The following is a 22,735-nucleotide window of genomic DNA, read 5'->3' on the forward strand; positions in this document are numbered from 1 at the left end:
CATTAAACTTAACAGACTACATCTGCAATTACTACTCCTAGCTGAAAATTGCCTACCATTCACTCCTGTACCATTCAAATATGTGTTATATGTCCTTTCAGTACATTGTCATATTTTTACTGTTCTACTAATAAATATTACTTTGGTTTCAAAAACCCAGCAAACAAAATAAATGTATGAATTACTGATTCATTATCAGCAATAAAGCGTGCTCTTTTAGTGATTATGTGCTTCTGTTTACTCATTACATGTCGCATCACTGGATAGATTTCCCTCATGTTTGAAAGCATCATGAGCTAAGCCAGCAGAACATCTGGCCAATCACGGAAATTTTTAATGACTAAGTAAATATATTTTTATTTTGGAATACATATATGGATTGCTGATTTTGCTACCATTGTAGACTAGCCACAGGTGCAGGGATAGCCACTGGTTTGAAAATTAATTTTTACTTGTTTCAACTATAATTGGCATTGCCTCTGTTGAGTGTCCTCCAGATACTCTGGTTTTCGTCTTGCATCCTGAAGACATGGAGGTTAGCTTATCTGATTTCTCAAAACTGGACCAAAAACGAAAACTTGACTGTATTTCTTCTCCACCCCACTTTTTCAAATACCTTGGCTGTTTCAAACTCTCTGTTTCCTGCAAGCTAAAATGCCCCTGCCCTTTTTAATTAAACACATGCGGTGCAGACTTAACAGAGATTTTTAATAGACATTGTAGACAGTTCTGTTATTATGGAGAGTGCAATTTGAATGTTGAATTTCAAATAACAGTAAAATGAGGAATACCACATCAGAAGTTTACTAATAATAAGAGAATCCCAAAATAATTTAGTCTAGAAAGGCAAGACTGGACCCAATCCCAGAAATGTATGACTCAGTATCCACAGCCAAATGCTGAAAGCAATGCAAGTAAGCAAGGAAGCAGATGCCTAGAAATATAAATATGATGTAAACTATCACTAAAAGTATATAAAATAAAGTTTTGCCTTTTAATAAGAAGAATAATACAAAATTTTTCAATTTTACAATTTGTGAAGGATTACTGAATAGTCTAAAGACAAAGACTTTCATCTACGTTTAATCTGTAATCATAGAGAGCTTCTAAACATTTGGGCATATAACGTAGTAGCAATTTGTAGTGATAGTCTAGGTTGATCTGTCTGAGGTTAAAACAGCTGACATACATACTGCTGACTGAAAGACAAAAACACTTATAAAATGACAAAAACAATCACAATAAGCTGCAGAGTTACTGTGTGAAATGATCTGCACTCTAATAGTAATTGCTTGCTTTTCTCTTAGAACAGTATTAGAGAAGAACACCTAACTTGTTTGCGGGAAACTAAACACTAGCTCTTTTTCATTCTTACACTGCTGTGAACAAAAATGTTTTCCAGGGAGTTACTGCTAAAAACAGAACAGAGCTGAAAGCATGGGGACATTGTGGATCAAAAATCCCAAATGTTAATAAAATATGATTTTTAAATTGCTTTCATTTTTTTAAATCTGCCATGTAAAATGAGAAATGTATTATGACACACTGTACTGATCAAATTGTTAAACTGAGTAGAAGATATACTGTATAGGCGAGTAAAGTAAGCATCTTATAAAATACAAAAGATACTGTTTGTGAACCATTTTTGAGCCTGTTTCAATTAATTCAGTTCTAAGACTGTACTAGGACTGAAAGTCAGGGTGGTAAAGGGGTATTTATGTTTATTTACCAAGGCTGATAATTATTTTTGATTCTTTTTTGCATAACATAGGCTAATATAACCAATGGCAAATTTAAAAGATCCTTTGCATTAAGTGTTTCAACTACCCACAGAAATGACAAAAGCAGTTTATAGTTTATTAATTAACAATTGGCATTTAAAAGTAGCACTGCAACTTAATTACTTAAGTAGCATATATACAGTATATATATATATATATATATATATATATATATATATATATATATATATATAAGTTTTTGTGCTTTGTGTTGAAAACTGCATCTTATATACACACACACACATATATGTGTGTGTGTGTGTACTGTATGTATGTGTATATATATACAGTAATCCCTCCTCCATCGCGGGGGTTGCGTTCCAGAGCCACCCGCGAAATAAGAAAATCCGCGAAGTAGAAACCATATGTTTATATGGTTATTTTTATATTGTCATGCTTGGGTCACAGATTTGCGCAGAAACACAGGAGGTTGTAGAGAGACAGGAACGTTATTCAAACACTGCAAACAAACATTTGTCTCTTTTTCAAAAGTTTAAACTGTGCTCCATGACAAGACAGAGATGACAGTTCAGTCTCACAATTAAAAGAATGCAAACATATCTTCCTCATCAAAGAAGCAAACAAATCAATAGTGCTGTTTGGCTTTTAAGTATGCGAAGCACCACGGCACAAAGCTGTTGAAGGTGGCAGCTCACACCCCCTCCGTCAGGATCAGAGAGAGAGAGAGAGAGACAGATAAAAAAATCAATACGTGCCCTTCGTGCTTTTAAGTATGCGAAGCACCGTTCAGCATGTCGTTTCAGGAAGCAGCTGCACAAAAGATAGCAAACGTGATAATCTTTCAGCATTTTTAGACGAGTGTCCGTATCGTCTAGGTGTGCGAACAGCCCCCCTGCTCACACCCCCCTACGTCAGCGCAAGAGAGAGAGAGAGAAAGTAAGTTGGGTAGCTTCTCAGCCATCTGCCAATAGCGTCCCTTGTATGAAATCAACTGGGCAAACCAACTGAGGAAGCATGTACCAGAAATTAAAAGACCCATTGTCCGCAGAAACCCGCGAAGCAGCGAAAAATCCACGATATATATTTAAATATGCTTACATATAAAATCCGCGATGGAGTGAAGCCGCGAAAGGCGAAGCGCGATATAGCGAGGGATTACTGTGTGTGTATATATATATATATATATATATATATATATATATATATATATATATATATAGTGATAAAGACTCTATATAGCGCCCGACCTGGCACAGACTGACACAGAGGCACATGCACAATCCAAACATGGACTTTATTTTCTTCAGTTGGAGGGCACGTCTTCCCCGTGAACCCCCCAGCCACAACACAGTCCCAACTCTCCACCTTGGCACCACCATTCCTCCCAGGCAACCTCGTCCTCTTCCTCCTGATTCTGGCTCCTGAGTGGTGGATGCTGGCCCTTTTTATAGCCCACCCGGAAGTGCTCCAGGTGCTTGATCACCTGTTGCTAACTGCACTTCCGGACGGGGCTGCAGAGGTGTCCAGGTTGGCTCCAGGATCCATGCAGCACCCCCTGGTGGCCACCCCAGATCCCCACAGGGTTCTGGAGAACTCCATCTCCCTTGGAACCCTGCGGGAAACTGAGGCACCATCGTCAACCAGGGAGGCTGCCACCAAGTGTCCCAGGGGAGGTACTGTGGAACCCATGGCTGCTCCCCTGGAACATAAGTAGAAGTCCATGAGACCTGGCTGCCCGCCACAACATATATACATAATATATATACTATATATATATATATATATATATATATATATAAAATATACTGTACATACACACACACACACGAGCCAAAATGAAGTACCACATTTCCCAAGGTCATTGCGCGAGGTAGAGGCAGCCAAGTGGGTTGGGATGGGGCTCCTTTGATAGGCAGTCACTTGTAGTTTTCAGTCAGCAATATGCCTTGGTCCAGTGCACACTGTTGTTTCGCTGTTGATACGTTTTTCAAAAACAACAAATCCATTATCACTACACAACGCGCCTTTCAAACGTACTTCAGCATTCCTCCTAATGGTGACGTCCCAAATTGGAAAACAATTCAGTGGGTGGCTAAATTTAGACAGACAGGTACAACATTGAACAGAAAATCTCCAGGCCGTCCTCAAACTATTCTAACGCATGAAAACATCCAAGCTGAAAGGGCATCAATTTTGCAGTCTCCTAGATGTTCAGCATGCAAACATATTTCTACCCTAGGCATTTTCAACACGTCTTTGAGGAGGATTTTGCATGAGGACCTTAATTTCCATCCATACAAAATGATGGTAGTGCAGGAACTCGCTGGGAGAGCCGTAGAGAGTTGTGCATGAACATTCTGCAAACCGTTCATTCAGAAGCCATCGTCACGTGCAGTGACGAGGCAAATTTCCATTTGAATGGTTGCATAAATAAGAAAAACTTTCACTATTGGGATGAAACCAACCTTCAAGAACTTCATCAGAAACCCCCCTGCACAGTGAGCGTGTTACAGTTTGGTGTGCCATTACAGAATTTGGTATTGTAGGCCCTTACTTTTTTGAGGAGGGGACAGCATCATTCACCTTCACTTCAGAACGTTAAATTGAAATGCTAAAGAACTTTTTGCAGCGCCAACTGGAAGAAATAGTTTTGGTGGATGTGTGATTTCAACAGGAGAGAGTAACATCTTATACAGCACGGAGATCCATGCAAGTTTTGCAGGAGATGTTTCCGGGGAAGCTGATCTTCCTGCACGGTGATGTCGGCTGGCCTTCATGTTCGCCTGATCTCACTCCATATGATTTCTTCCTGTGAGGCTATCTCAGATCGAAGGTATATTCACACTGACCTCAAAACCTTGAAGCCCTCAAGGATGCTATTCGCCACAAAACCGCCACTATTCCCCTTGATATGGCTGAATGAGTCATGCGAGTGTTCAGAAATCATCGTAAAGAGTGTATCGCTAATGATGGCTTCCACCTTGAGAACATCATTTTTAAAACACAGTGAAAAAAATCTATTGTGTATACCTTTTCTTGTGTTGCAATGAAATTTATTTTATCTTGTAGCGTTTTTGTACAATAAACGTTTGAAATGTGGTACTTCTTTTTGGCTCACCCTGTATAAATATAATTTATAATATAAATATATAATATATAGTATGATTAACTTCACAATAAAGTGTTACAGGAAAGAATGATTAATGATATTTTACTGGACATGAAAATACCATTGAAGTGGAACAATGTATAAAAATTGAATAATGTGAAAAGATTAAGGATATTTTTGCATATTGTTTACATTTAGTAAAGTAAGTAGTTATTCAGATTCATAACTTTTCACTCTAATCTGAATTTATTTGAAAGTACATTGGTCAAATCTTATTATCCCTGGGGGTTACGTTCCTGAAAAACCCTAAAGAAATGTAAACCGTCGCTAGTGAAGCATTGATCATATGGAAGAAATGGGGTTATGTTCCGACAAACCCTATTCACAATACACTTTTGCTACCTATGAACCATAAACATTTAATTTTGTACACCAAAAACCAGCTAAGATCATCATAGCATGTTCCATCTCGGGACCTGCCCATATGCCGCAGGATCAGGACCGAGACAGCATTGGGCAGGCTTTTGTGACCCTTTGCTCTTGCATGCTACAGGCTCAGTAATGATCCTACTGCAGGTCCACCTACAGAAACCTTGCTACAACTATTACTTCCTCTAGACAGTCAAATTTGATCTTCTTGGCACTCTGTCAGAGAAAATCCGAGGACCTTACTAAACCACCTAATCAGTGGTAGCAACAGGCGGTGTGTACAAAAGCCAGGGACTTAATGATCTGCATTTTTAGTAGGAACTCCTCGTTTATGGGTAACATTGCAATACTTTGTCCCCACCGTGAATGGGGTTCAACATCTTACCCCCTGCCTCTTTGATGCCAGGTAGATAATCGATGAAACATTCAGTGTAGCCTGAGTGCAGCCCCAAACACCTAAGGGCATCACAGACCTGTTATTGCTCAATCTCACAAGTTGCTGCTGTGTGATAGGTCTCTTAGAATATTTTTTTAACTACACATGGCAGCGAAGAGGCGAGCTTAGACTGTGGGGGTCGCAAATTGGTGTAAGCAATTATAGCAGATTAAGGATGTCATGACACCAGAATTTATATATTCAATACCAATATCAGTAACATTTTATGCAACACAGTAACTTCAGTGGCTTTTTAATGAAGTATCTCCATTTATTGAAGTAAATAATGCTAGCAGTAGTAACAGTTTCAAAATGCTGGCAGTTATACAACTATCATTTAAGTAAACAAGTATTGGCATTCAGAAATATCAACATACAATGCTAAGCTTGCATTTTAGTTTGTGTCAGGGATGGGAATCCCCCAGTGTTAACAACAAATGGAGTTTATAATTTTAGGGGATTTCAGCATAGGGTTCATAAAGAATGAAATATTCTGAACTACCGGATTTGTCTTAGCATGTGCACATGCCATATTTATTCTGAGATTTTCTGTCCAATAAGTGAAAAATGCTGCTTAAAATTCATACTAAATATAAAAAAAATCAAACATTTATTATATACAATATGTACTGTTGAATTTGAGAGTTCTAATTAGTTAGGTTTTTAATATTTGCTATAGTAAGATGTGTTTGCATCATTAGCTGGTTAAAAAATATTTAATAGATTAGTCAGATTTTTTAAATGTGCCCCCCTTTTATACATTTTTCCAATCTTAAAGCTTTCTGTGTGAAATCAAGCTTGTCATTTTTACATGAATCCTTAATTTCAGAACTTCTGTATAACAGCCTTTATTTTGCTGTTTTCAAGGTTTTTTGCTTGAGTGATCAGAATTTGTTATTGCTTATGCCTATGTAGAAAACCAGAATTAGAAAATTACTTGGGCTGTGGTTACATGTACTCAAAAAGTTGTATCTGTGAGATAGCATTACATTCTTCAATATACAGTACAATTCAAATATATGACGTGTGATTTTACTTATGGGTTATACTAGTGAACATTAGTGAAGTCAGTAGATGGATTGGGAGAGCATGGGGTCGCTGGAAAGGGGTGTGTGACACCCCCGATATGTTTGCAAAAGGATGAAGGTCCAAGTCTTTAGAGTCCTGGTGCTTCCAGTTTTGCTATATGGTTACGAAACATGGACGCTATTCAGTGACCTGAGACTAAGACTTGACTCGTTCAGTACTATGTCTCTTCAGAGAATCCTTGGGTACTGCTGGTTTGACTTTGCGTTGAACAAGCGGTTGCTCACTGAGTCCCAAATGAGGCACAGTTAATGCATTGTGAGGGAGTGTCAGTTACAGCACTATGGCCATGTGGCGTGATTACCTGAGGGTGATCCAGCTCGCAGGATCCTCATTGTTGAGGACCTGAGTGGTTGGACCAGGCCAAGGGTACGCCCACGTAACACCTGGCTGTGGCAGATGGATGATCATTTCTGGAGGGTGGTACTGCACCCCATGTCTGCCTAGGGGGTTGCCAACCAGGATCCCAAGCTGTTCCGTCGTGTGGTGGGTGCTGCAACACGCTGTACTATTGTATGCTTCCCAACCTGACTTGACCTCACCTGTGTGCCTGGCATCAGCAATTTGTGATAAAATACTCTAGTTTAAATTTAAATTTATTGTGAGATGAATGCATTATTTTAAAAGTAACTGAGTACTGTCTTGTCTCTTATCATTTATACTTTTAAGATTTGTTGATTTTTATCCTAGACATATGCTAGTGCTCTGCCTATTTAAAAAGACTGATAAACAAGAGCTTATTTTTATATTGTCATATTCTGGGCTCTGCACTGAACAAAGAAAATAGTTAAACTTTTCTCTTCTAGCCACACTTTATTCTTCAACTTATAGAAACAGTTTTGGAGACTTTCAACAACAGACAAAAACTCTAAAGAATGTGTAATTAAGCTTCAACAAGACTCCATTCCATTTCTGTCTTCTTAGATTTATTAAATTTGACAGACTTCTTCTTCAGAGTTGCTGTCTTTGAGAGTGGTGGGAATGCTACCTTCCAGATGGATTTAAAAGGTCAAAGCACCCCAGCCTGGAAGAGACTAATTTGCTTTAGACAAATAAGTACTTATAAAGACATTTTATTATAGTGAGATATGAGACTTGCACTTTAAGGCATTAAGATAGTAGACATTCAGCTAGTCTAGCATCTTTTTGACTTGGGTTTGTAAGAAAGTATGTTATTTTTTTAGTAATTCATCCTCAGCTTTCTCAGCAGCATACATCACAATAGGTTTAAAATAACAGCCAAGTGGTTTGTAACCAATGTTATTGGAGGAAAATTTTGCATATCTAGCATCCTAGGTTTAAAGCGTGCACCCAAATGTTGTCTCTGTGGAGTTTGTACACTGTTCTTTTTGTCTGTGTTAGTTCTCCTTACACTAGATATTTTTGTAAGGTTAATTGACAATTTTAAATGTTTCTGTGTGAGCATGGTTAGGCTGTGATGGACTAGGATTCTGTGCAATGCTGGTTCCTGCCATGCACCAACTGATACCAGGATATGCAGCATTCGGTATTCCAGCCCACTGCTGCCTAAAACAGGATAAAGCATTTTTGCAAACATTATGCTCCATTCCAACATGTTATTTTTTCTATTTAAAATAGAATTGGCCAGGTGTTGTCAAATAAGTCATAGTATTTTTAAAACTCCATCTAATTGTCACAGATAGTGGTTTGGCCCCTGTTAATACATACATTACTCTGTTTTTTCCTTAGTCAGTTTTTGACTTAGTACCCCACACTTTATATGCAGATGGCACACAGAAAGACACAACAATAGCTTGTTTATATTTTGTTTCTGTTATTTGTCCTTTATTGTATTCTATTTTTTTTAAATGTAAGTGTTGCATGGCAGGTGCTATATGAACTAAACATTTAGTGATTAATGCGCTATGCAACAGTAGGGCATCTCATACGATGGCCTGAATTAGCACAGTTAATCTTTTAAGGTATATTTTGTATGAAGAGTAATAAGAATAGTAATAAGAAAGATCTTAATCTATGCATGACTTGGCCCTTTCAGTGGTTTCAGTCGCAAGACTGTTTGCAAGTATTTTTAATAATCAAACAAAACTTGTGATAAGACACATGAAAGACTTCATTCATTTTGTTCAGTCATTAAGCCACTTATTTAAATTCAATTTTTTATTTTGGTTTATGAAATTGTTGACTTTTTTAAGTTCACTGTGACAAGTTTATGAGATACAGTATGTCTGCCGTTTGGTTGAATAAGATAGGCCAGACTAATCTGTCTTTAAATGGTAGTCCCCTGAAGTAAATTTTTAACCCATTAATTTTGTGAGTTGGGAAGGAAAGTTTGAGTTATTCTCTAAGATTCTGCTTCATAGCATGTGTGGAAAGCATACCCCCAGACACAGACAGACAAACACCAGAATGTCCAAACACACTTCTTTATTTCCTCTTTGCACCACAATACCTTCCTTCACCAACTCTTTCTTCTTCTCTTTCTCTTTCTCTCTTCTCTTCTTACCTTCGACCTCCTCTCTCTTTCTCTCTTCTTCTTCTTCTTTCTCTTCTTCTTCTTCTCTTTCACCTTCGACCTCCTCTCGCCCTCCTCACAAGCTTCGTCTTCTTCCTCCCAACTCTGGCTGCCTTAGTGGAGGGAGGCGGCCCCTTTTATTATGACCCGGATGAGCCCCAGGTGCTCCCCCTGACATCCCTTCCTGGTGTGGCGGAAGTGTCAGGAGAGCACCTGGAAGCACACCGGTTGGGATTACTTCCGGCAGCACTTCCTGGTGTGTCGGAAGTGCTGCCATCCAGGACTCCCTAACTGTCCGGGCGCCCCCTGGCGGTGGCCACGTCTTCTCACAGTGGTGAGTGTCCTGGCTCCATTGCTGTGGCCCCCAATTAGGCCCGGGCGGCTGCCCTCTCGTGGCCGAGGAGAAGTATCGTCCAACTCGGGGACTGTCCAGGCGTCCAGGCCGGGCAGTGTCCCCGCTCATCTGTGACACATGTTAAGGCTGTTTATACAGTTTCAAATGTATGAAATTGATCTTAATCATTTGTTTGTCATATTTCCAAGCAACTTTGGTAGCAAGCAGTATGCCACTTTATAAAACAGGTTTAGTCAGTTCATAGTGAAAGGCCTCACTCAATAGCTGCAGATTTTCTTTATATCTGACGAAAATGCTTCATTGTAAATTTACTCTTTCGTGAGTCTGAGTTCTTGTTTCCTATCTCTATATTTAATTTCTGAATTCAGAATTAACCATATTAATATCAGGAGTAGTCAGTTAACACGGGACATTTACTCTGGTTTCTAGTGAGTTCATTGTTATTATTATTACTAAGGAGCTTTGCCCCCTGCTCCCTTCACTCGCCAACCCCCAGGCCTCTTTGCCATTCTGCGAGCTTTGCATATGTACAATTTAAACAGATTTTTATTTTCATGGGAATTGTTACATATGCATCAACGCAATGTATAACTGCCTGTGATTGAATTTTGTTTCTTTCTCTCTATTAAATAAAACAAATGTTTGACTCTGAGATTTGTTAATTGTCTTTGCAAAAGCTATTCTAACAGGAAACTGTTAACATTTTAATACAAATGGCATATCAAGATCTCCTTTGTTGTCTAATGTTATCCGCGGAAGATGTACTATATTACCTTTCTTGGACACATCCTTCCTTCTCCAGTAATTAATGCGTTGGAAGACCGGACATTGTTAACGGTTGTAGACATTCTTCGGGATATTGTAAGTTGTTGTCTACATCTTCTGCACTATCACCACTAACTGTTTCAGCATAGCCAATTGATACGCATTTAACCAATTTGCTGTGTAACCGATCGTCATTTTTGGCGTTAATTTGTTTGACTTCCTGGTTTCTCAGTGCTAGAGGAGTATGCTCTTGTTCGAAAATGTTTAAGAGGAGGGCGTGACTTGAACAAATCTCAAGGCAAAAGTCTTGTCTTGCGGGACTTGAAAAAATTTCTCTCCCAAAAAGTCTCATCACGTCTAAGGATTTTTTTATATAATGAAGAGATGATTTTATTATTTAACCAGAAGTCAGCTTGTATTGAACAATGTAAGAGGAGTGTGAATACTAAGCTTCTGTAAAAGGCTAGGTATGTGCCATTATAACAGTTTATCAGAATTGAACATCTACATTTAGGAGTTGTTTAAACAGGGAACATAACATGTATATCAGAAAGGTAGACCACACTTTTTTGAGCTATTCAATATGAAATTAAACATGGGTTTATTAGGCACTGCAAAAATTTAACCGTCGATGTCCTGTGAATTCATTCAGAATCCTCAGTCTAAACTCACAAACTGAGAAACTAGAACCTTAATTAAACAATGTATTTGGTACTATAAACAAATTAGCTTCTGATTAACAGAGTTGTTGTAATGAAAGTTGGTACCCAATGCAGTCCTTTTTGGGCAGAGCTGAGTAGCCACAGTATCGAGTACAGTGTGAAATATGTCAAAATGGAATGGTAGTATTTCACCTCAAGCAGGAATCCAATATTTAGTAGCATATTAATTGCCTTAGTTTCTTCAAATAGACAGCCACATTAATGTGAACGTTTAACTATGTCACATGTTTGTGCCTGTTAGACATACAGTGAATTGCTTTACATGGCTTTTACAATTCCAGTGTAAAATGTTTGTTCTACAGTTCATAACTACAGTGTCACATTAGATCTGAATTTCCATAAGTTCATATACTAATTTTTTGGGGGTCATTTTGAAACTGTTTAAGTGTTAATGTTGATTGCTGTACCTTGGCATCCATGATCATTATGTGCACTTCATTTTTAAATTCTGCTTACATTTTTGTGTAAAAGCAGCTTGAAGTTGTTTTCTTTATAGTATATGAATGTTACTTTTTTGAATTTCTTGACTTTTCCCATCCATTCTCACACTGTTGTGAGAACCTGTCAACAGGTGAGGTGAGGTGCATATATGTAACACTGTTAGTTGGAGAAAGAGAGGTTCCAATGGGAGGTGGAGGGCTGGGGGATATACTTCCCCAGGATACTGGACGACTGCTGTGAAATATGTGACCATATTGCCCATTTGAGGGAAATTCTGGGGAAGGAAGCCAGTACTTTCTTGCCCAGCTATTAGGCAGCCACACACATTACCTGAATTGCCTGTACTCTGAAAAGCACAATACAAAGTATAGATTTAATTGAATTGGGCTGATGTTGCCCTTGTGAGAATGCAATTATTGTGCAACCTGCTGTAGAGACTTGGTCCCTTTAAAAGCTACACAGGGAAATATCTTTTTGCATACTTTCTATCAGAATCTGCTAAAGGTAATCTGTAACCAAAACTAGGGATGCTCCAATCAAGCTTTTTAAGGCTGCTACAAATTTCCAGTTCAATATCGTTAGAATTGGCTCTTTTTTTCCGTCCTGCATGACCAACCTTGTATGTCCTATATTACACTTAGAATTTTTCCAATTAAAATAAACTATAGACCACAGGTGTTATTTGTTTAACTTTTTTATTAAATAATTAAAATGTAGCTTTATTTTTCATTGACCTTAAAATAAAATGTTTTATTACAATCAGTTAAACATTTTTATTAATAAAACATGCAGTAAACCATGTGTACATAATACATATTTATCTGGAATGTACATATTATATTAACAAAGCTAAAACATTAAAGTTTTCTCTTAATGAAAATCCACAATACTAAAAAAAAAAAAAAATAATAATAATAATAATAAAATATTCAATAGATGTTTAATGAAACAACAGCAGTTTGCTATCCAAACTGAAACAAACCAGCTTAATTTAATTCTAGCTAACATGCCAATTGCTTATTAAACGCTAGGGGCAGATTTCTCAAATGAAAGCTATTAGTCCCGTAATTATTAAGGAAATTTACTAATAAAACATGTACACAGGACATTCATCCAATAACGAAAATGACCTGTACATATGGCAATACCAATAGAAAGGTAAAACATATAGTGACACACTAATGAAAAAGCCTTTAGTCAACTTCGTAAGGCATGTACTGTATATTAATTATAAGAATAAGTCAGTCACCAAATATCAAACAGTGACTATAAATCCTGACTATCAAGGATACAGTACAGTATATGGTTGCTGCAGTTAACAATACGATAATAAGTTTAGACATGAATACTTTTTGTGGTCTATGAATGTCTTAAAACTAAATCTTCACCCCTTCAACAGTCCTTAAAACATAGTCTCCTGAAACAGCATTTTCATTCTCCGTTTTATCAATCAGTCCAAAGCAGAGTGATACTTTCCAATTTAAAAGTGTAATATTTGCTTTTGTTAGAAGGGGCACATCTTCATCTGCATTGGAGTTTATCGATTATTGATTATGAGTCAATTGCTGTTCCAGTTAAGAGAGGTTCCTAAATACAGTATATTAAAAATGAACAGGCTGCTGCTTGTCACTGGGCGCAAGGCAGTCCATTTCATTGATGATACCAGAAGCTAGCCAATCAAAAATGTGAATAGTCTGTTCCTTGATCTGATGTATGAATATGAAGTGATGACATAAACAATACCACAATTTTCCATAGCAGTGTGGAGTTTTATTAGTACGTAATTTAATGCAAGGTTTAAAGTAAGCCACTGCTCTTATACATCCTAGCATTGAGTAAAGGTTTTAAAACTACTTTAAGACAGACTATAATCAAAACGTAACATTTATTCTGAAAGCTCTTTGTGAATACACTCTATATAGGTTTTAGTTGTATTTATTTTTCTGTTTTGCCATCTGTCTCTTTGGGAGGTAAAATGAAAGAAATTCAACAGATTAGTAATTCAAATAGACAAATAAATTGTGAAACACAAATTAAATGTTGTTTGGAATTAGACATTATTTGTCAATTCCCAATCAGTATTACTGAGTATATCAGAGCTGTAAAACATATGTCCTATACATACAGATTGATATATTCTCTGTTAAATGTCTGTATAGGGAAATCATATGTATGAGACTCTATACTGTAGCGCAAGCCTCTTTCACTGCTGATGAAAGTCAACCTGTGCTTCACAGTATGGCATTTTGCTCCCATCTCATACTTTGTGGCAGCCATGAAGGTGCTGTAAGGGGAACAGCTAATGCATTCTTTCTAGATTCACATCAGCCTATGAATGTTTAGAATAATTAGTTCTATAAACATTTTCAATTTACCTGCTATTAGTTTACTTTCTGTGAAATTTATGGCATATAATATTACAAGTATAAATGTTTAATATATTAGTATGGTGCATAATAATTGTATATTTTCCCTTCTCAGTTGCTTTGGGTAGAAATCAGCCCCTGAAAAAGGATAAACCAAAATGGAAAAGTGATTATCCTATGACTGATGGACAGCTACGCAGCAAACGAGATGAATTCTGGGACACTGCACCTGCCTTTGAGGGGCGCAAAGAGATTTGGGATGCTCTTAAGGCTGCTGCTAATGCTTTTGAAAGCAATGACCACGAACTGGCACAGGCCATTATTGATGGTGCAAATATTACTTTACCACATGGTAAGTGGCTCTCTGTTTCTCCCACATAAACACCATTATTTGATTTTTGATGTCAACTTGTTTGCAAGCATGTACATAGTTGATTACTGTATGGATGCGCTGTTTGTCTATTCTTTGGTTAACCTGGCAATGCCTATTTTTTCATTATATACCCATAACCTTTTACAAATGCTTTCTGTACTGGTTGCTGTTTTCCCGTTTTTGCAGCTCACCTCCTGTACTCAACTATCCATTTGCTTGCATAATATTACAAGCTATGTGCACTTTGCTCATAGGTGAAAGTTATGCTCACACATTATATGCATATTTTTAGAATGATTTTCATTTGTTTGTTTTATTTCTGCCAAAGACACCCCCAGTAGAAATCATATAGAGTTCAGTCCTAATTTAAATTTGAATTTTGTTTTCTCAACATCTTCATTTTTACTTCTGTATAAAGCTCCGGTGCTTCAAAGCTTTGTTGTATAATTTGCCTGCTTTCTGCATTCAACATAGCCAAATAGAGCAGACATTTTAACCTGTCAAATTTTATATCTATCTGTCTGTCTGTCTGTAACGACCATATATGGATAAATGTTTCAGACAACAAATAAATAAATATGGATATAAATAAATATATTGTATAATATGACAATAAATACATAAACGCACAATGACGTGATCATACATAATTAAATTTATAGTTTTGTTGCTTATTTCTTCATGTATTATTTTTTCTTTTATTTATTGCAGTGATACCGCATGCAATTTGAAATATGCTTTGAAATGAAAACTCATTTTCACCCATTAGAATTGAGATGGTGGGTTCTAGCGAGTTCTGTTTATTGGTGAATCAGCAGGAGTGCACATAAATCTTTGCTCATCAAGTGCTACATTTATAGTTAGACACTTAAGGTGTAGATTCCAGTCATTCTTGTATTAAGTTAGCTGTCAATAGTGCACAGTCACAGTCTTTAAGAATGTGCTTTGCTTGCCTTGGAAATCTTGTGGCTAATAATGGTGACTGTGCATGTCCCCTTCTACCAACATTTCACCAATCAAAAACAGGACTCGCTAAACGTGAAAATGACAGTTTTCATTTCAAGGTATATATAATGTTGGTTTCACTGAAATAAATACATAAAGAGTTAAGTACAGAAACATATTTCACATGACACTTTAATTATTTATGCTTAAATATACAGTAATTGTATGTTTGTTTATATGGTAATATTTCAAAGTACATTTGCATATATATTTAATTTTGTCTGACATATTCATTCATAATCACAGCATAAAACTCATTCCATGCTTAAACTGTTAATGTAGGCTGTCTTTACCTTTTGCAATGATAGTTGGGGTAGTTACTCAAAGAAAGTAATCCATTATAAATTAGTAGTTACTTCTTTGAAATAGTAAAGAGATTAAGTTATACCGCATTATCCCCAACTCTGCTCTTAATTGGATTCCGGTCTGGTTAATATGCGGACCAGTCAATGGCATCAGTGCTTTTGTCATCCATGAACTGCCTATGCACTCTGGCCATATGAGGCTGGGCATTGTCCTGCACTAGGAAGAACCCAAGGCCCACTGCACCAGAATAAGGTTTGACAACAGCTCTGAGGATTTCATCCCAGTACCTAACAGCAGTCAGGGCACCATTGTGTAGCATGTGGAGGTCTGTGTGACCCTCCAAGGATATGCCCTACAAGACCAACACTGAACCATTTCCAAACAGGTCATGCTTGATGATGTTGCAGGCTGTTTAACATTCACCACGATGTCTCCAGACTCTTTCACATCTGTCATATGTGTTCAGTATGAATCTGCTGTCCTCTGTGAAGAGAATGGGGCACCAATGATGAGCTGCTAATAGTGGTATTCTGGTAATTGCTAGTCTAGCCAAATGATGATGGGCTGTGAGCACAGGTCCCACTAGAGGACATTGGGCCCTCATGGAGTCTGTTTATGACAATTTGGTTGGAAACATGCACACCTGTAGCCAGCTGGAAGTTGTTTTGTAGGGATCTGGCAGTGCTCCTTCTGTTCCTTCTGGCACAAAGGAAAACCTTCTTCTGGGTTAATGCCCTTCCAAGGCCCTGTCCAGCTCTACTCATGTAACTCCTGGTATCTTTCCCATGCTCTTGAGACTGTGCCGGGAGGCACAGCAAACCTTCTTGCAACGGCATGTATGAATGTGTCATCCTGGAGGAGCTGGATTAGCTGTGCATCCTGAATTGCCTGCAGGTACCACCTCATACTACTAAGTAGTAATAAGGACACTAGCAAAATACATAACTTGAGACAAATCAGTCAGGAAGAATAAGGGACAGAGCAATTGTCTGTGCCCTCCACATGTAGAGCCATTCCCTTTTTGGGGACTGTCTTTCTGTTGTCTCTCCAGTGCACCTGTTGTCACTTTCATTTGTACCAAAACAGGTGAAGTTGTTCCACATTCGCTTATGCTTGATAACTGGACAGATTAATATCCTTGCAGCTTGATTTATTTGGTGTTAGACTGCGATGATTAAGTGTTCCCTTAATTTTTTAAGCAGTATAGATTTGAATTTGTTTGACAATAGGAAATATAAGAGAGTTCTTTTTTGTTATATATTATTTATATAAATAAATTGCAGTGTAAAATTTCTAATAGGCACGAGACTTTGAAAAGGGTTGTTTGTTTTAAAAAATTCTTTTAGAAGCAAAATTTAAATGTTTTGGAGAAATAGGTCACAAGGCTTTGTTTATGAACTTATAATTCACACCTTAGTTGGTTGCTTGCATTTTTTTAAAGGCCATGCAAAGAGATTGTATTTTTTTGCTTGTCATTATTCCTCTGGGTTTTCATCATTCTCAGCAGGCAATGAACAGGTGATTAAAAAACAAACAACCAGACTATAAGGGAATATGCTGTTCTAGTATGCATGCCAGTGTAGTGATCACTTGATGTATAATTTATAGCTTCATTCAAATAAATGGAAAAACAATTATGAATGTTCTGTAGAACATATGGGTATGGAGTTAAGAAACCTAGGTTACCATGAAGGCTAAAGACAAGTATTCTACTCAACTGCCAAAGAAGAACTGTAAACAGTTTTGTTATAAGTACAGGACTGCAGACGAGTATGAATCGGAAGAGAATCAAGCAGCTAAGTTAAAAAAAAAACAATGAAGGCATGCATTTATAAAGTGGAAGGCTAATAGAATGTGTTCAATGAATAATTCATCCAACATTAAAACAGTTTTTTTCTCTGTTAAGTTCTTGTATAGAAAAAATATCACTTAGTATTAAAATACATTTTAATGTTTGTTTTTTTATGTAGCACTTTCTTTACTCTTTAGCCATAGGATAGCACCCTAAGTTTGTAAACTCTATTTCCCTAAGCAGATCTGTGAAAACCCCTTTAATTTTAAATACGTGTTTTTAGAGGATAAATTAGAATCCTTTAACTAATACCGACTCCCCAGTAATAAGCTGCCAACTGTTTCACAATTAATAACTTGTAACACAATGCACAATGCAAATATGTTCCCAAAATATAACTAAATTTATTGACTAAATTGGAAAAATATCAAACAAAAAAACACTATAGTTAAATCCAATCAAAATTCCCATAAATCATAGATTACAAAAAATTAGAAAACTCACACAAATTGCAGTATATTTACCCTTCGCAACAAATACCTATAGGTTCAGGCAGTGTACTTAAACCTTACAAATGTACTTTTAACTCTTTGCTTTTACCAGCACTTAAAACATCCCACTGTTAAAGAAAAACACAATAACCAAATGTATAATATGAGAAAACTTAATTACTAAAACCTAACTTTAACTTAACAACTTTAGAGGCCCACAGACACACACACAGAAGCCAGCGGCCACCAAAATAAAAATAATATTAACACAAACCCCCCTCGTTGCAGGCCTGGTCAACGCTCAGGAACGTGGTGGCCAAAAACATTAAGGCCCATTCACTCTAATGAGCCAACATAAAAGGTCACAGTACTCACAAATAAGTGGAGTGAATATCAGTGTCCATTGTCCAAACACAGCACTTCCACATTGTGGAAAAATGATGGAGTTGCCCTGCAGGCAGGCTCACGGCAAAACACTGCAAGCAAAATGGAGCTAGTCCGTCCAAATGGGGTGAAACTTGCTGTTTTTCCTCATTGCCAGAGGAGCTGCCAGGCTTTCCTTTGGTCAGCTGGAGCACTATCCCAAGTATCCCGTGCCTCTTTGCAGACTAACTCAGCTATTTTGCCTGTGTCGCTAAACTCAACAACACCTTTTCTTTGACGACGGCTTCTTCATGTCTTCGCGTCCAACGGGTTCTCGTGTGTACACCACCCGGAGATCAAAAGCCTCCGAAAACAATGTAAAACACAAACTTTTTTTTTTTTCTCTCAAAATCTCTGTGTAGTCATTCTCTTATCTGAGTATGAGCCCCGCCTGTCCTCTCGCCCACTCAATCACATTACAGAAACACTGACATAACTAAATAATAATTAATATATATATATATACTAGCAAAATACCCGCGCTTCGCAGCGGAGAAGTAGTGTGTTAAAGAGGTTATGTAAACATATACATATATATACATATCTACATATACACATATCTACATATACATATATATATATATATATAATATATACATATACACACACATACACATATATACATAAACACATACATACATAGTGCGTTGTAACACGGGCTGTGATTGTTACATGGGAGGGAGACGACAAATCACAGCTTCCCGCTTTCTAATCGGGCTTGTGATTGGTGCTTTGACGGATGCCCAGATCCCACAGTATCTCCCCTTAGGAGAGGCGTTAAGCAAGTGTAATTGAATAGCGGTGCTGCAAGTTTAGCTTTACACCTGTTTTTAAGGCTTATTGACTGAAAGGGGCTTTCATGAAAAAAGTTAGGGCTTTGCTACAGGATACACCCTCCACAAGTTAAGGAAGTAAAAATAAAGGTATATATTTCTGTTTTATTTAAACCTTTTAAGTTTGTATGCGGGCGGCATGGTGGCGCAGTGAAAGGTGCCAGTTAGAAGACCCAGGTTCGCTTCCCTGCGTGGAGTTTGAATGTTCTCCCCGTGTCTGTCTGGGTTTCCTCCGGGTACTCCGGTTTCCTCCCACAGTCCAAAGACATGCAGGTTAGGTGCATTGGCGATTCTAAATTGTCCATGGTGTGTGGGTGTGTGCGCCCTGCGGTGGGCTGGCACCTTGCTCGGGGTTTGTTTCCTGCCTTGTGCCCTGTGTTGGCAGGGATTGGCTCCTGTATTTAGGATATAGCGGGTTGGATAATGGATGGATGGACATTTGTATGCATAGCCCCATTTGCCCGTTTTCGTTTTTTTTCTTTCTTCAGTAATATTTCAGCAAACCCGGAGCTTGTCAGTTCAAATCCTGGTACTGACACCACTGTGTGACCCTGAGGAAGTCACTTCACCTGCCTATGCTGCAAAAAATAAAAGTAATGTAACAAATTGTACCTCAGATGTTGCAAGTTGCTGGAATAAAGGCATAAGTCAAATAGATAAATATGTATTACAGTAATCCCTCGCTACTTCGCGGTTCACTTTTCGCGGATTCACGACTTTGCGGGTTTTTAAATACAAGTGATTGCCCGCCTATCGCGGAAGTTATGTTCCAGACCCATCAGCAACAGGAGAAAATCTGCGATATAGAAAGACCATATAAATAAACATTTTTATAGTTTAAGCCTTAAAATACCCATCCCACATGCTTTAAACACATGTAAACTTATAAAACACACTTTGTTAACAAATATGATATGTGGATGTCGGGCTAAGGATATGAGTAACATCTCACTATTATAAAACATTTTAACTTCACGCAAGACAAGACAGTGAGACAGGAAAATTGGTGATGTACAGGCTTAAAATTATTGACACGCAGAGCGACAAGCAGCACAAAGCCAGCACAAAGTCCACTTCTCCTTAGCGTTCATTCAGGTCCCACCCCCTTGACAATGCGAAGTGGCAGGAGCGTACTGCGCTTCCGGGGAGGGGGGGTTTGAGCGAAGGTGCGTTCAGCTCTCACACACCCACACACTCCTCCTTCCGAACACGCAGAGCAACAAGCAGGCATTTTGGCAGAAGCAGCACAAAGTCCATTTCTGCTCAGAGTGAGTTCAGCTGCCCCCCTTCACAAAGCGAGTGCAGACACATTGACGTCTGATCGCTGCGTGCAGTGTGCAGTGTTGGTCTGAGGTGTTTAAGAATGTAGAAAGTGTTTAAGAGCATAGGAAGTGTTTATAAGAGCGTGGGAAAGGTTAACAAGAGAGTGAGAAAGGTTTATAAGAGTGTGGGAAGGGTTTATAAAGCCTTAAAATATGTATAAATAATAAAATAAATATAGGTCGCTACTTCGCGGATTTTCACCTATCGCGGGGGGCTCTGGAACGTAACCCCCGCGATAGGTGAGGGATTACTGTATACACATAGGAACTATTCATTTATTTTCAGTAAAGTCATCTGCAGCAAACCTTTATAAATGAGGGTTTCTCCTTTTTAGATAGTGCAAACTGTTTCTTCTTCATTGAGGTTTTCTCTTGGAGAGCTTTTTTCATTTCATTGAAAATTAAAGCAGCAGCTGCCAAAATATGTAGCTTTCTTATTAATTTTTCAACATTGTGTAAAATAACTTTATAAAGTAACATAAAAGGTTTAAATACTGGTTATCCTTTTACACTAAAATATTACTAAAGAGATACAAAAAAAGTAAAATGCATATGTTGTTTTTCTTTAAGGAGATTAAATATTACTGAAGAAAGAAAAAAAAAAACTAAAACAGCCAAATGGAGCTATGCATACGAACTTAAAAGGTTTAAATAAAACAGAAATATATACCTTTATTTTTACTTCCTTAACTTGTGGAGGGTGTATCCTGTAGCAAAGCCCTAAGTTTTTTCGTGAAAGCCCGTTTCAGTCAATAAGTCTTAAAAACAGGTGTAAAGATATTGACAATAAGCTACGCAAACCCACCAAGACATGGAATCGTTTAAATCAAGGCGCGAGTCGAAAAACACCATCCCATACTATTAGTTAACGATTAACACATTTCTATATGTATTGTAAGCATACAATACAACTGATAATATGTTGCGCTTATTTATCTGGTGTACCGACATTTTTGCACGTTTAACGGCTGAAATCCAACGTGGTTTGTGCCCTTCAGAATGAAAACAGTTTGCATTTACCTTTTTAATAAAAGGCGAGCTTTTAAGCCTGAGAAATCACCCCGTAAATGCACACGTTTAATTGCACATGTGTTAATATGCATGCTTACACAGTATTAAAAGACATTCAACAATTAACGTTATTTACCTTCATTCCGCCGTTTGAGTGAGGGTTTTGCCTTTTATTAGTATAGATATATATATATATATATATATATAATTTTTTTTTAAGCAACTAGTAAACACTATTAAGGGGAATATTATATGAGCCTTGGGCTACATTTATGTAAATAGTTCCTCTTCATTGTTTGTTTTGAGGATGCATTTACATATTTTTGCTCCAGTGGACTGGTCGCTGGTTCCTGCTGTTAAATAATTACTCCTGGGATAAGTTCTGGTCCCCCATCACCCAGAACTGGATTAAGTTGGTTTCAGTGTAAAGTTATATTAGTCTTTTTTTTTTTCATTTTATTGAGTTTACACTTGGCTTTTACTGATCACACAATTATTTAAAGTTCTTTTTTAACAAGGAGGCTGTTCTTCCTGATATATTGAAATCACTGCAGCATGGGTTCTGTTAGCTTAGAAGTGCCTTTTTGCTGCTTGTCTCAAGAGTTTTGTTATGAAATCATTGCTTCTGAAGCTTTGTTTTGTGTGAGCCAAGTAGCCATTCAATACTTTTATGGTCTTTTTTGTCCTATAAAAGTACTAGGGGGCTCTGCCCCCTGCTCGCTTCGCTCGCCAACCCCTGGTGTTAGGTGACCCAAAATACATTGATGTATGTATGAGATACATCCATCCATCCATCCATTTTCCAACCCGCTGAATCTGAACACAGGGTCACGGGGGTCTGCTGGAGCCAATCCCAGCCAACACAGGGCACAAGGCAGGGAACCAATCCTGGGCAGGGTGCCAACCCACCGCAGGACACACACAAACACACCCACACGCCAAGCACACACTAGGGCCAATGTAGAATCGCCAATCCACCTAACCTGCATGTCGTTGGACTGTGGGAGGAAACCGGAGTGCCCGGAGGAAACCCACGCAGACACGGGGAGAACATGCAAACTCCACGCAGGGAGGACCCGGGAAGCGAACCCAGGTCCCCAGATCTCCCAACTGCGAGGCAGCAGCGCTACCCACTGTGCCACCGTGGTATGAGATACATTGGAGTGTAAAGGTGTAGATGACGAACAAAGGAAGTAAAGAACCCATAGCATGGCACATTAGAAGAATTTATTGG

At 38.0% G+C, this 22,735-nt stretch overlaps 1 protein-coding gene across 1 annotated transcript in view; it reads left to right on the plus strand.

The window, feature by feature from the left end:
• Nucleotides 1-22,735, plus strand: part of ubtd2 (ubiquitin domain containing 2) — a 157,212-nt gene that overhangs the window by 64,473 nt on the left and 70,004 nt on the right. The window contains exon 2 of the mRNA XM_028812720.2: nucleotides 14,061-14,297. Coding sequence (XP_028668553.1) covers nucleotides 14,061-14,297 — 237 coding nt within the window. The remainder of the gene's footprint in view (nucleotides 1-14,060; nucleotides 14,298-22,735) is intronic.

Source organism: Erpetoichthys calabaricus, chromosome 11, assembly GCF_900747795.2.
Source record: "Erpetoichthys calabaricus chromosome 11, fErpCal1.3, whole genome shotgun sequence".
Classification (NCBI taxonomy): domain Eukaryota; kingdom Metazoa; phylum Chordata; class Cladistia; order Polypteriformes; family Polypteridae; genus Erpetoichthys; species Erpetoichthys calabaricus.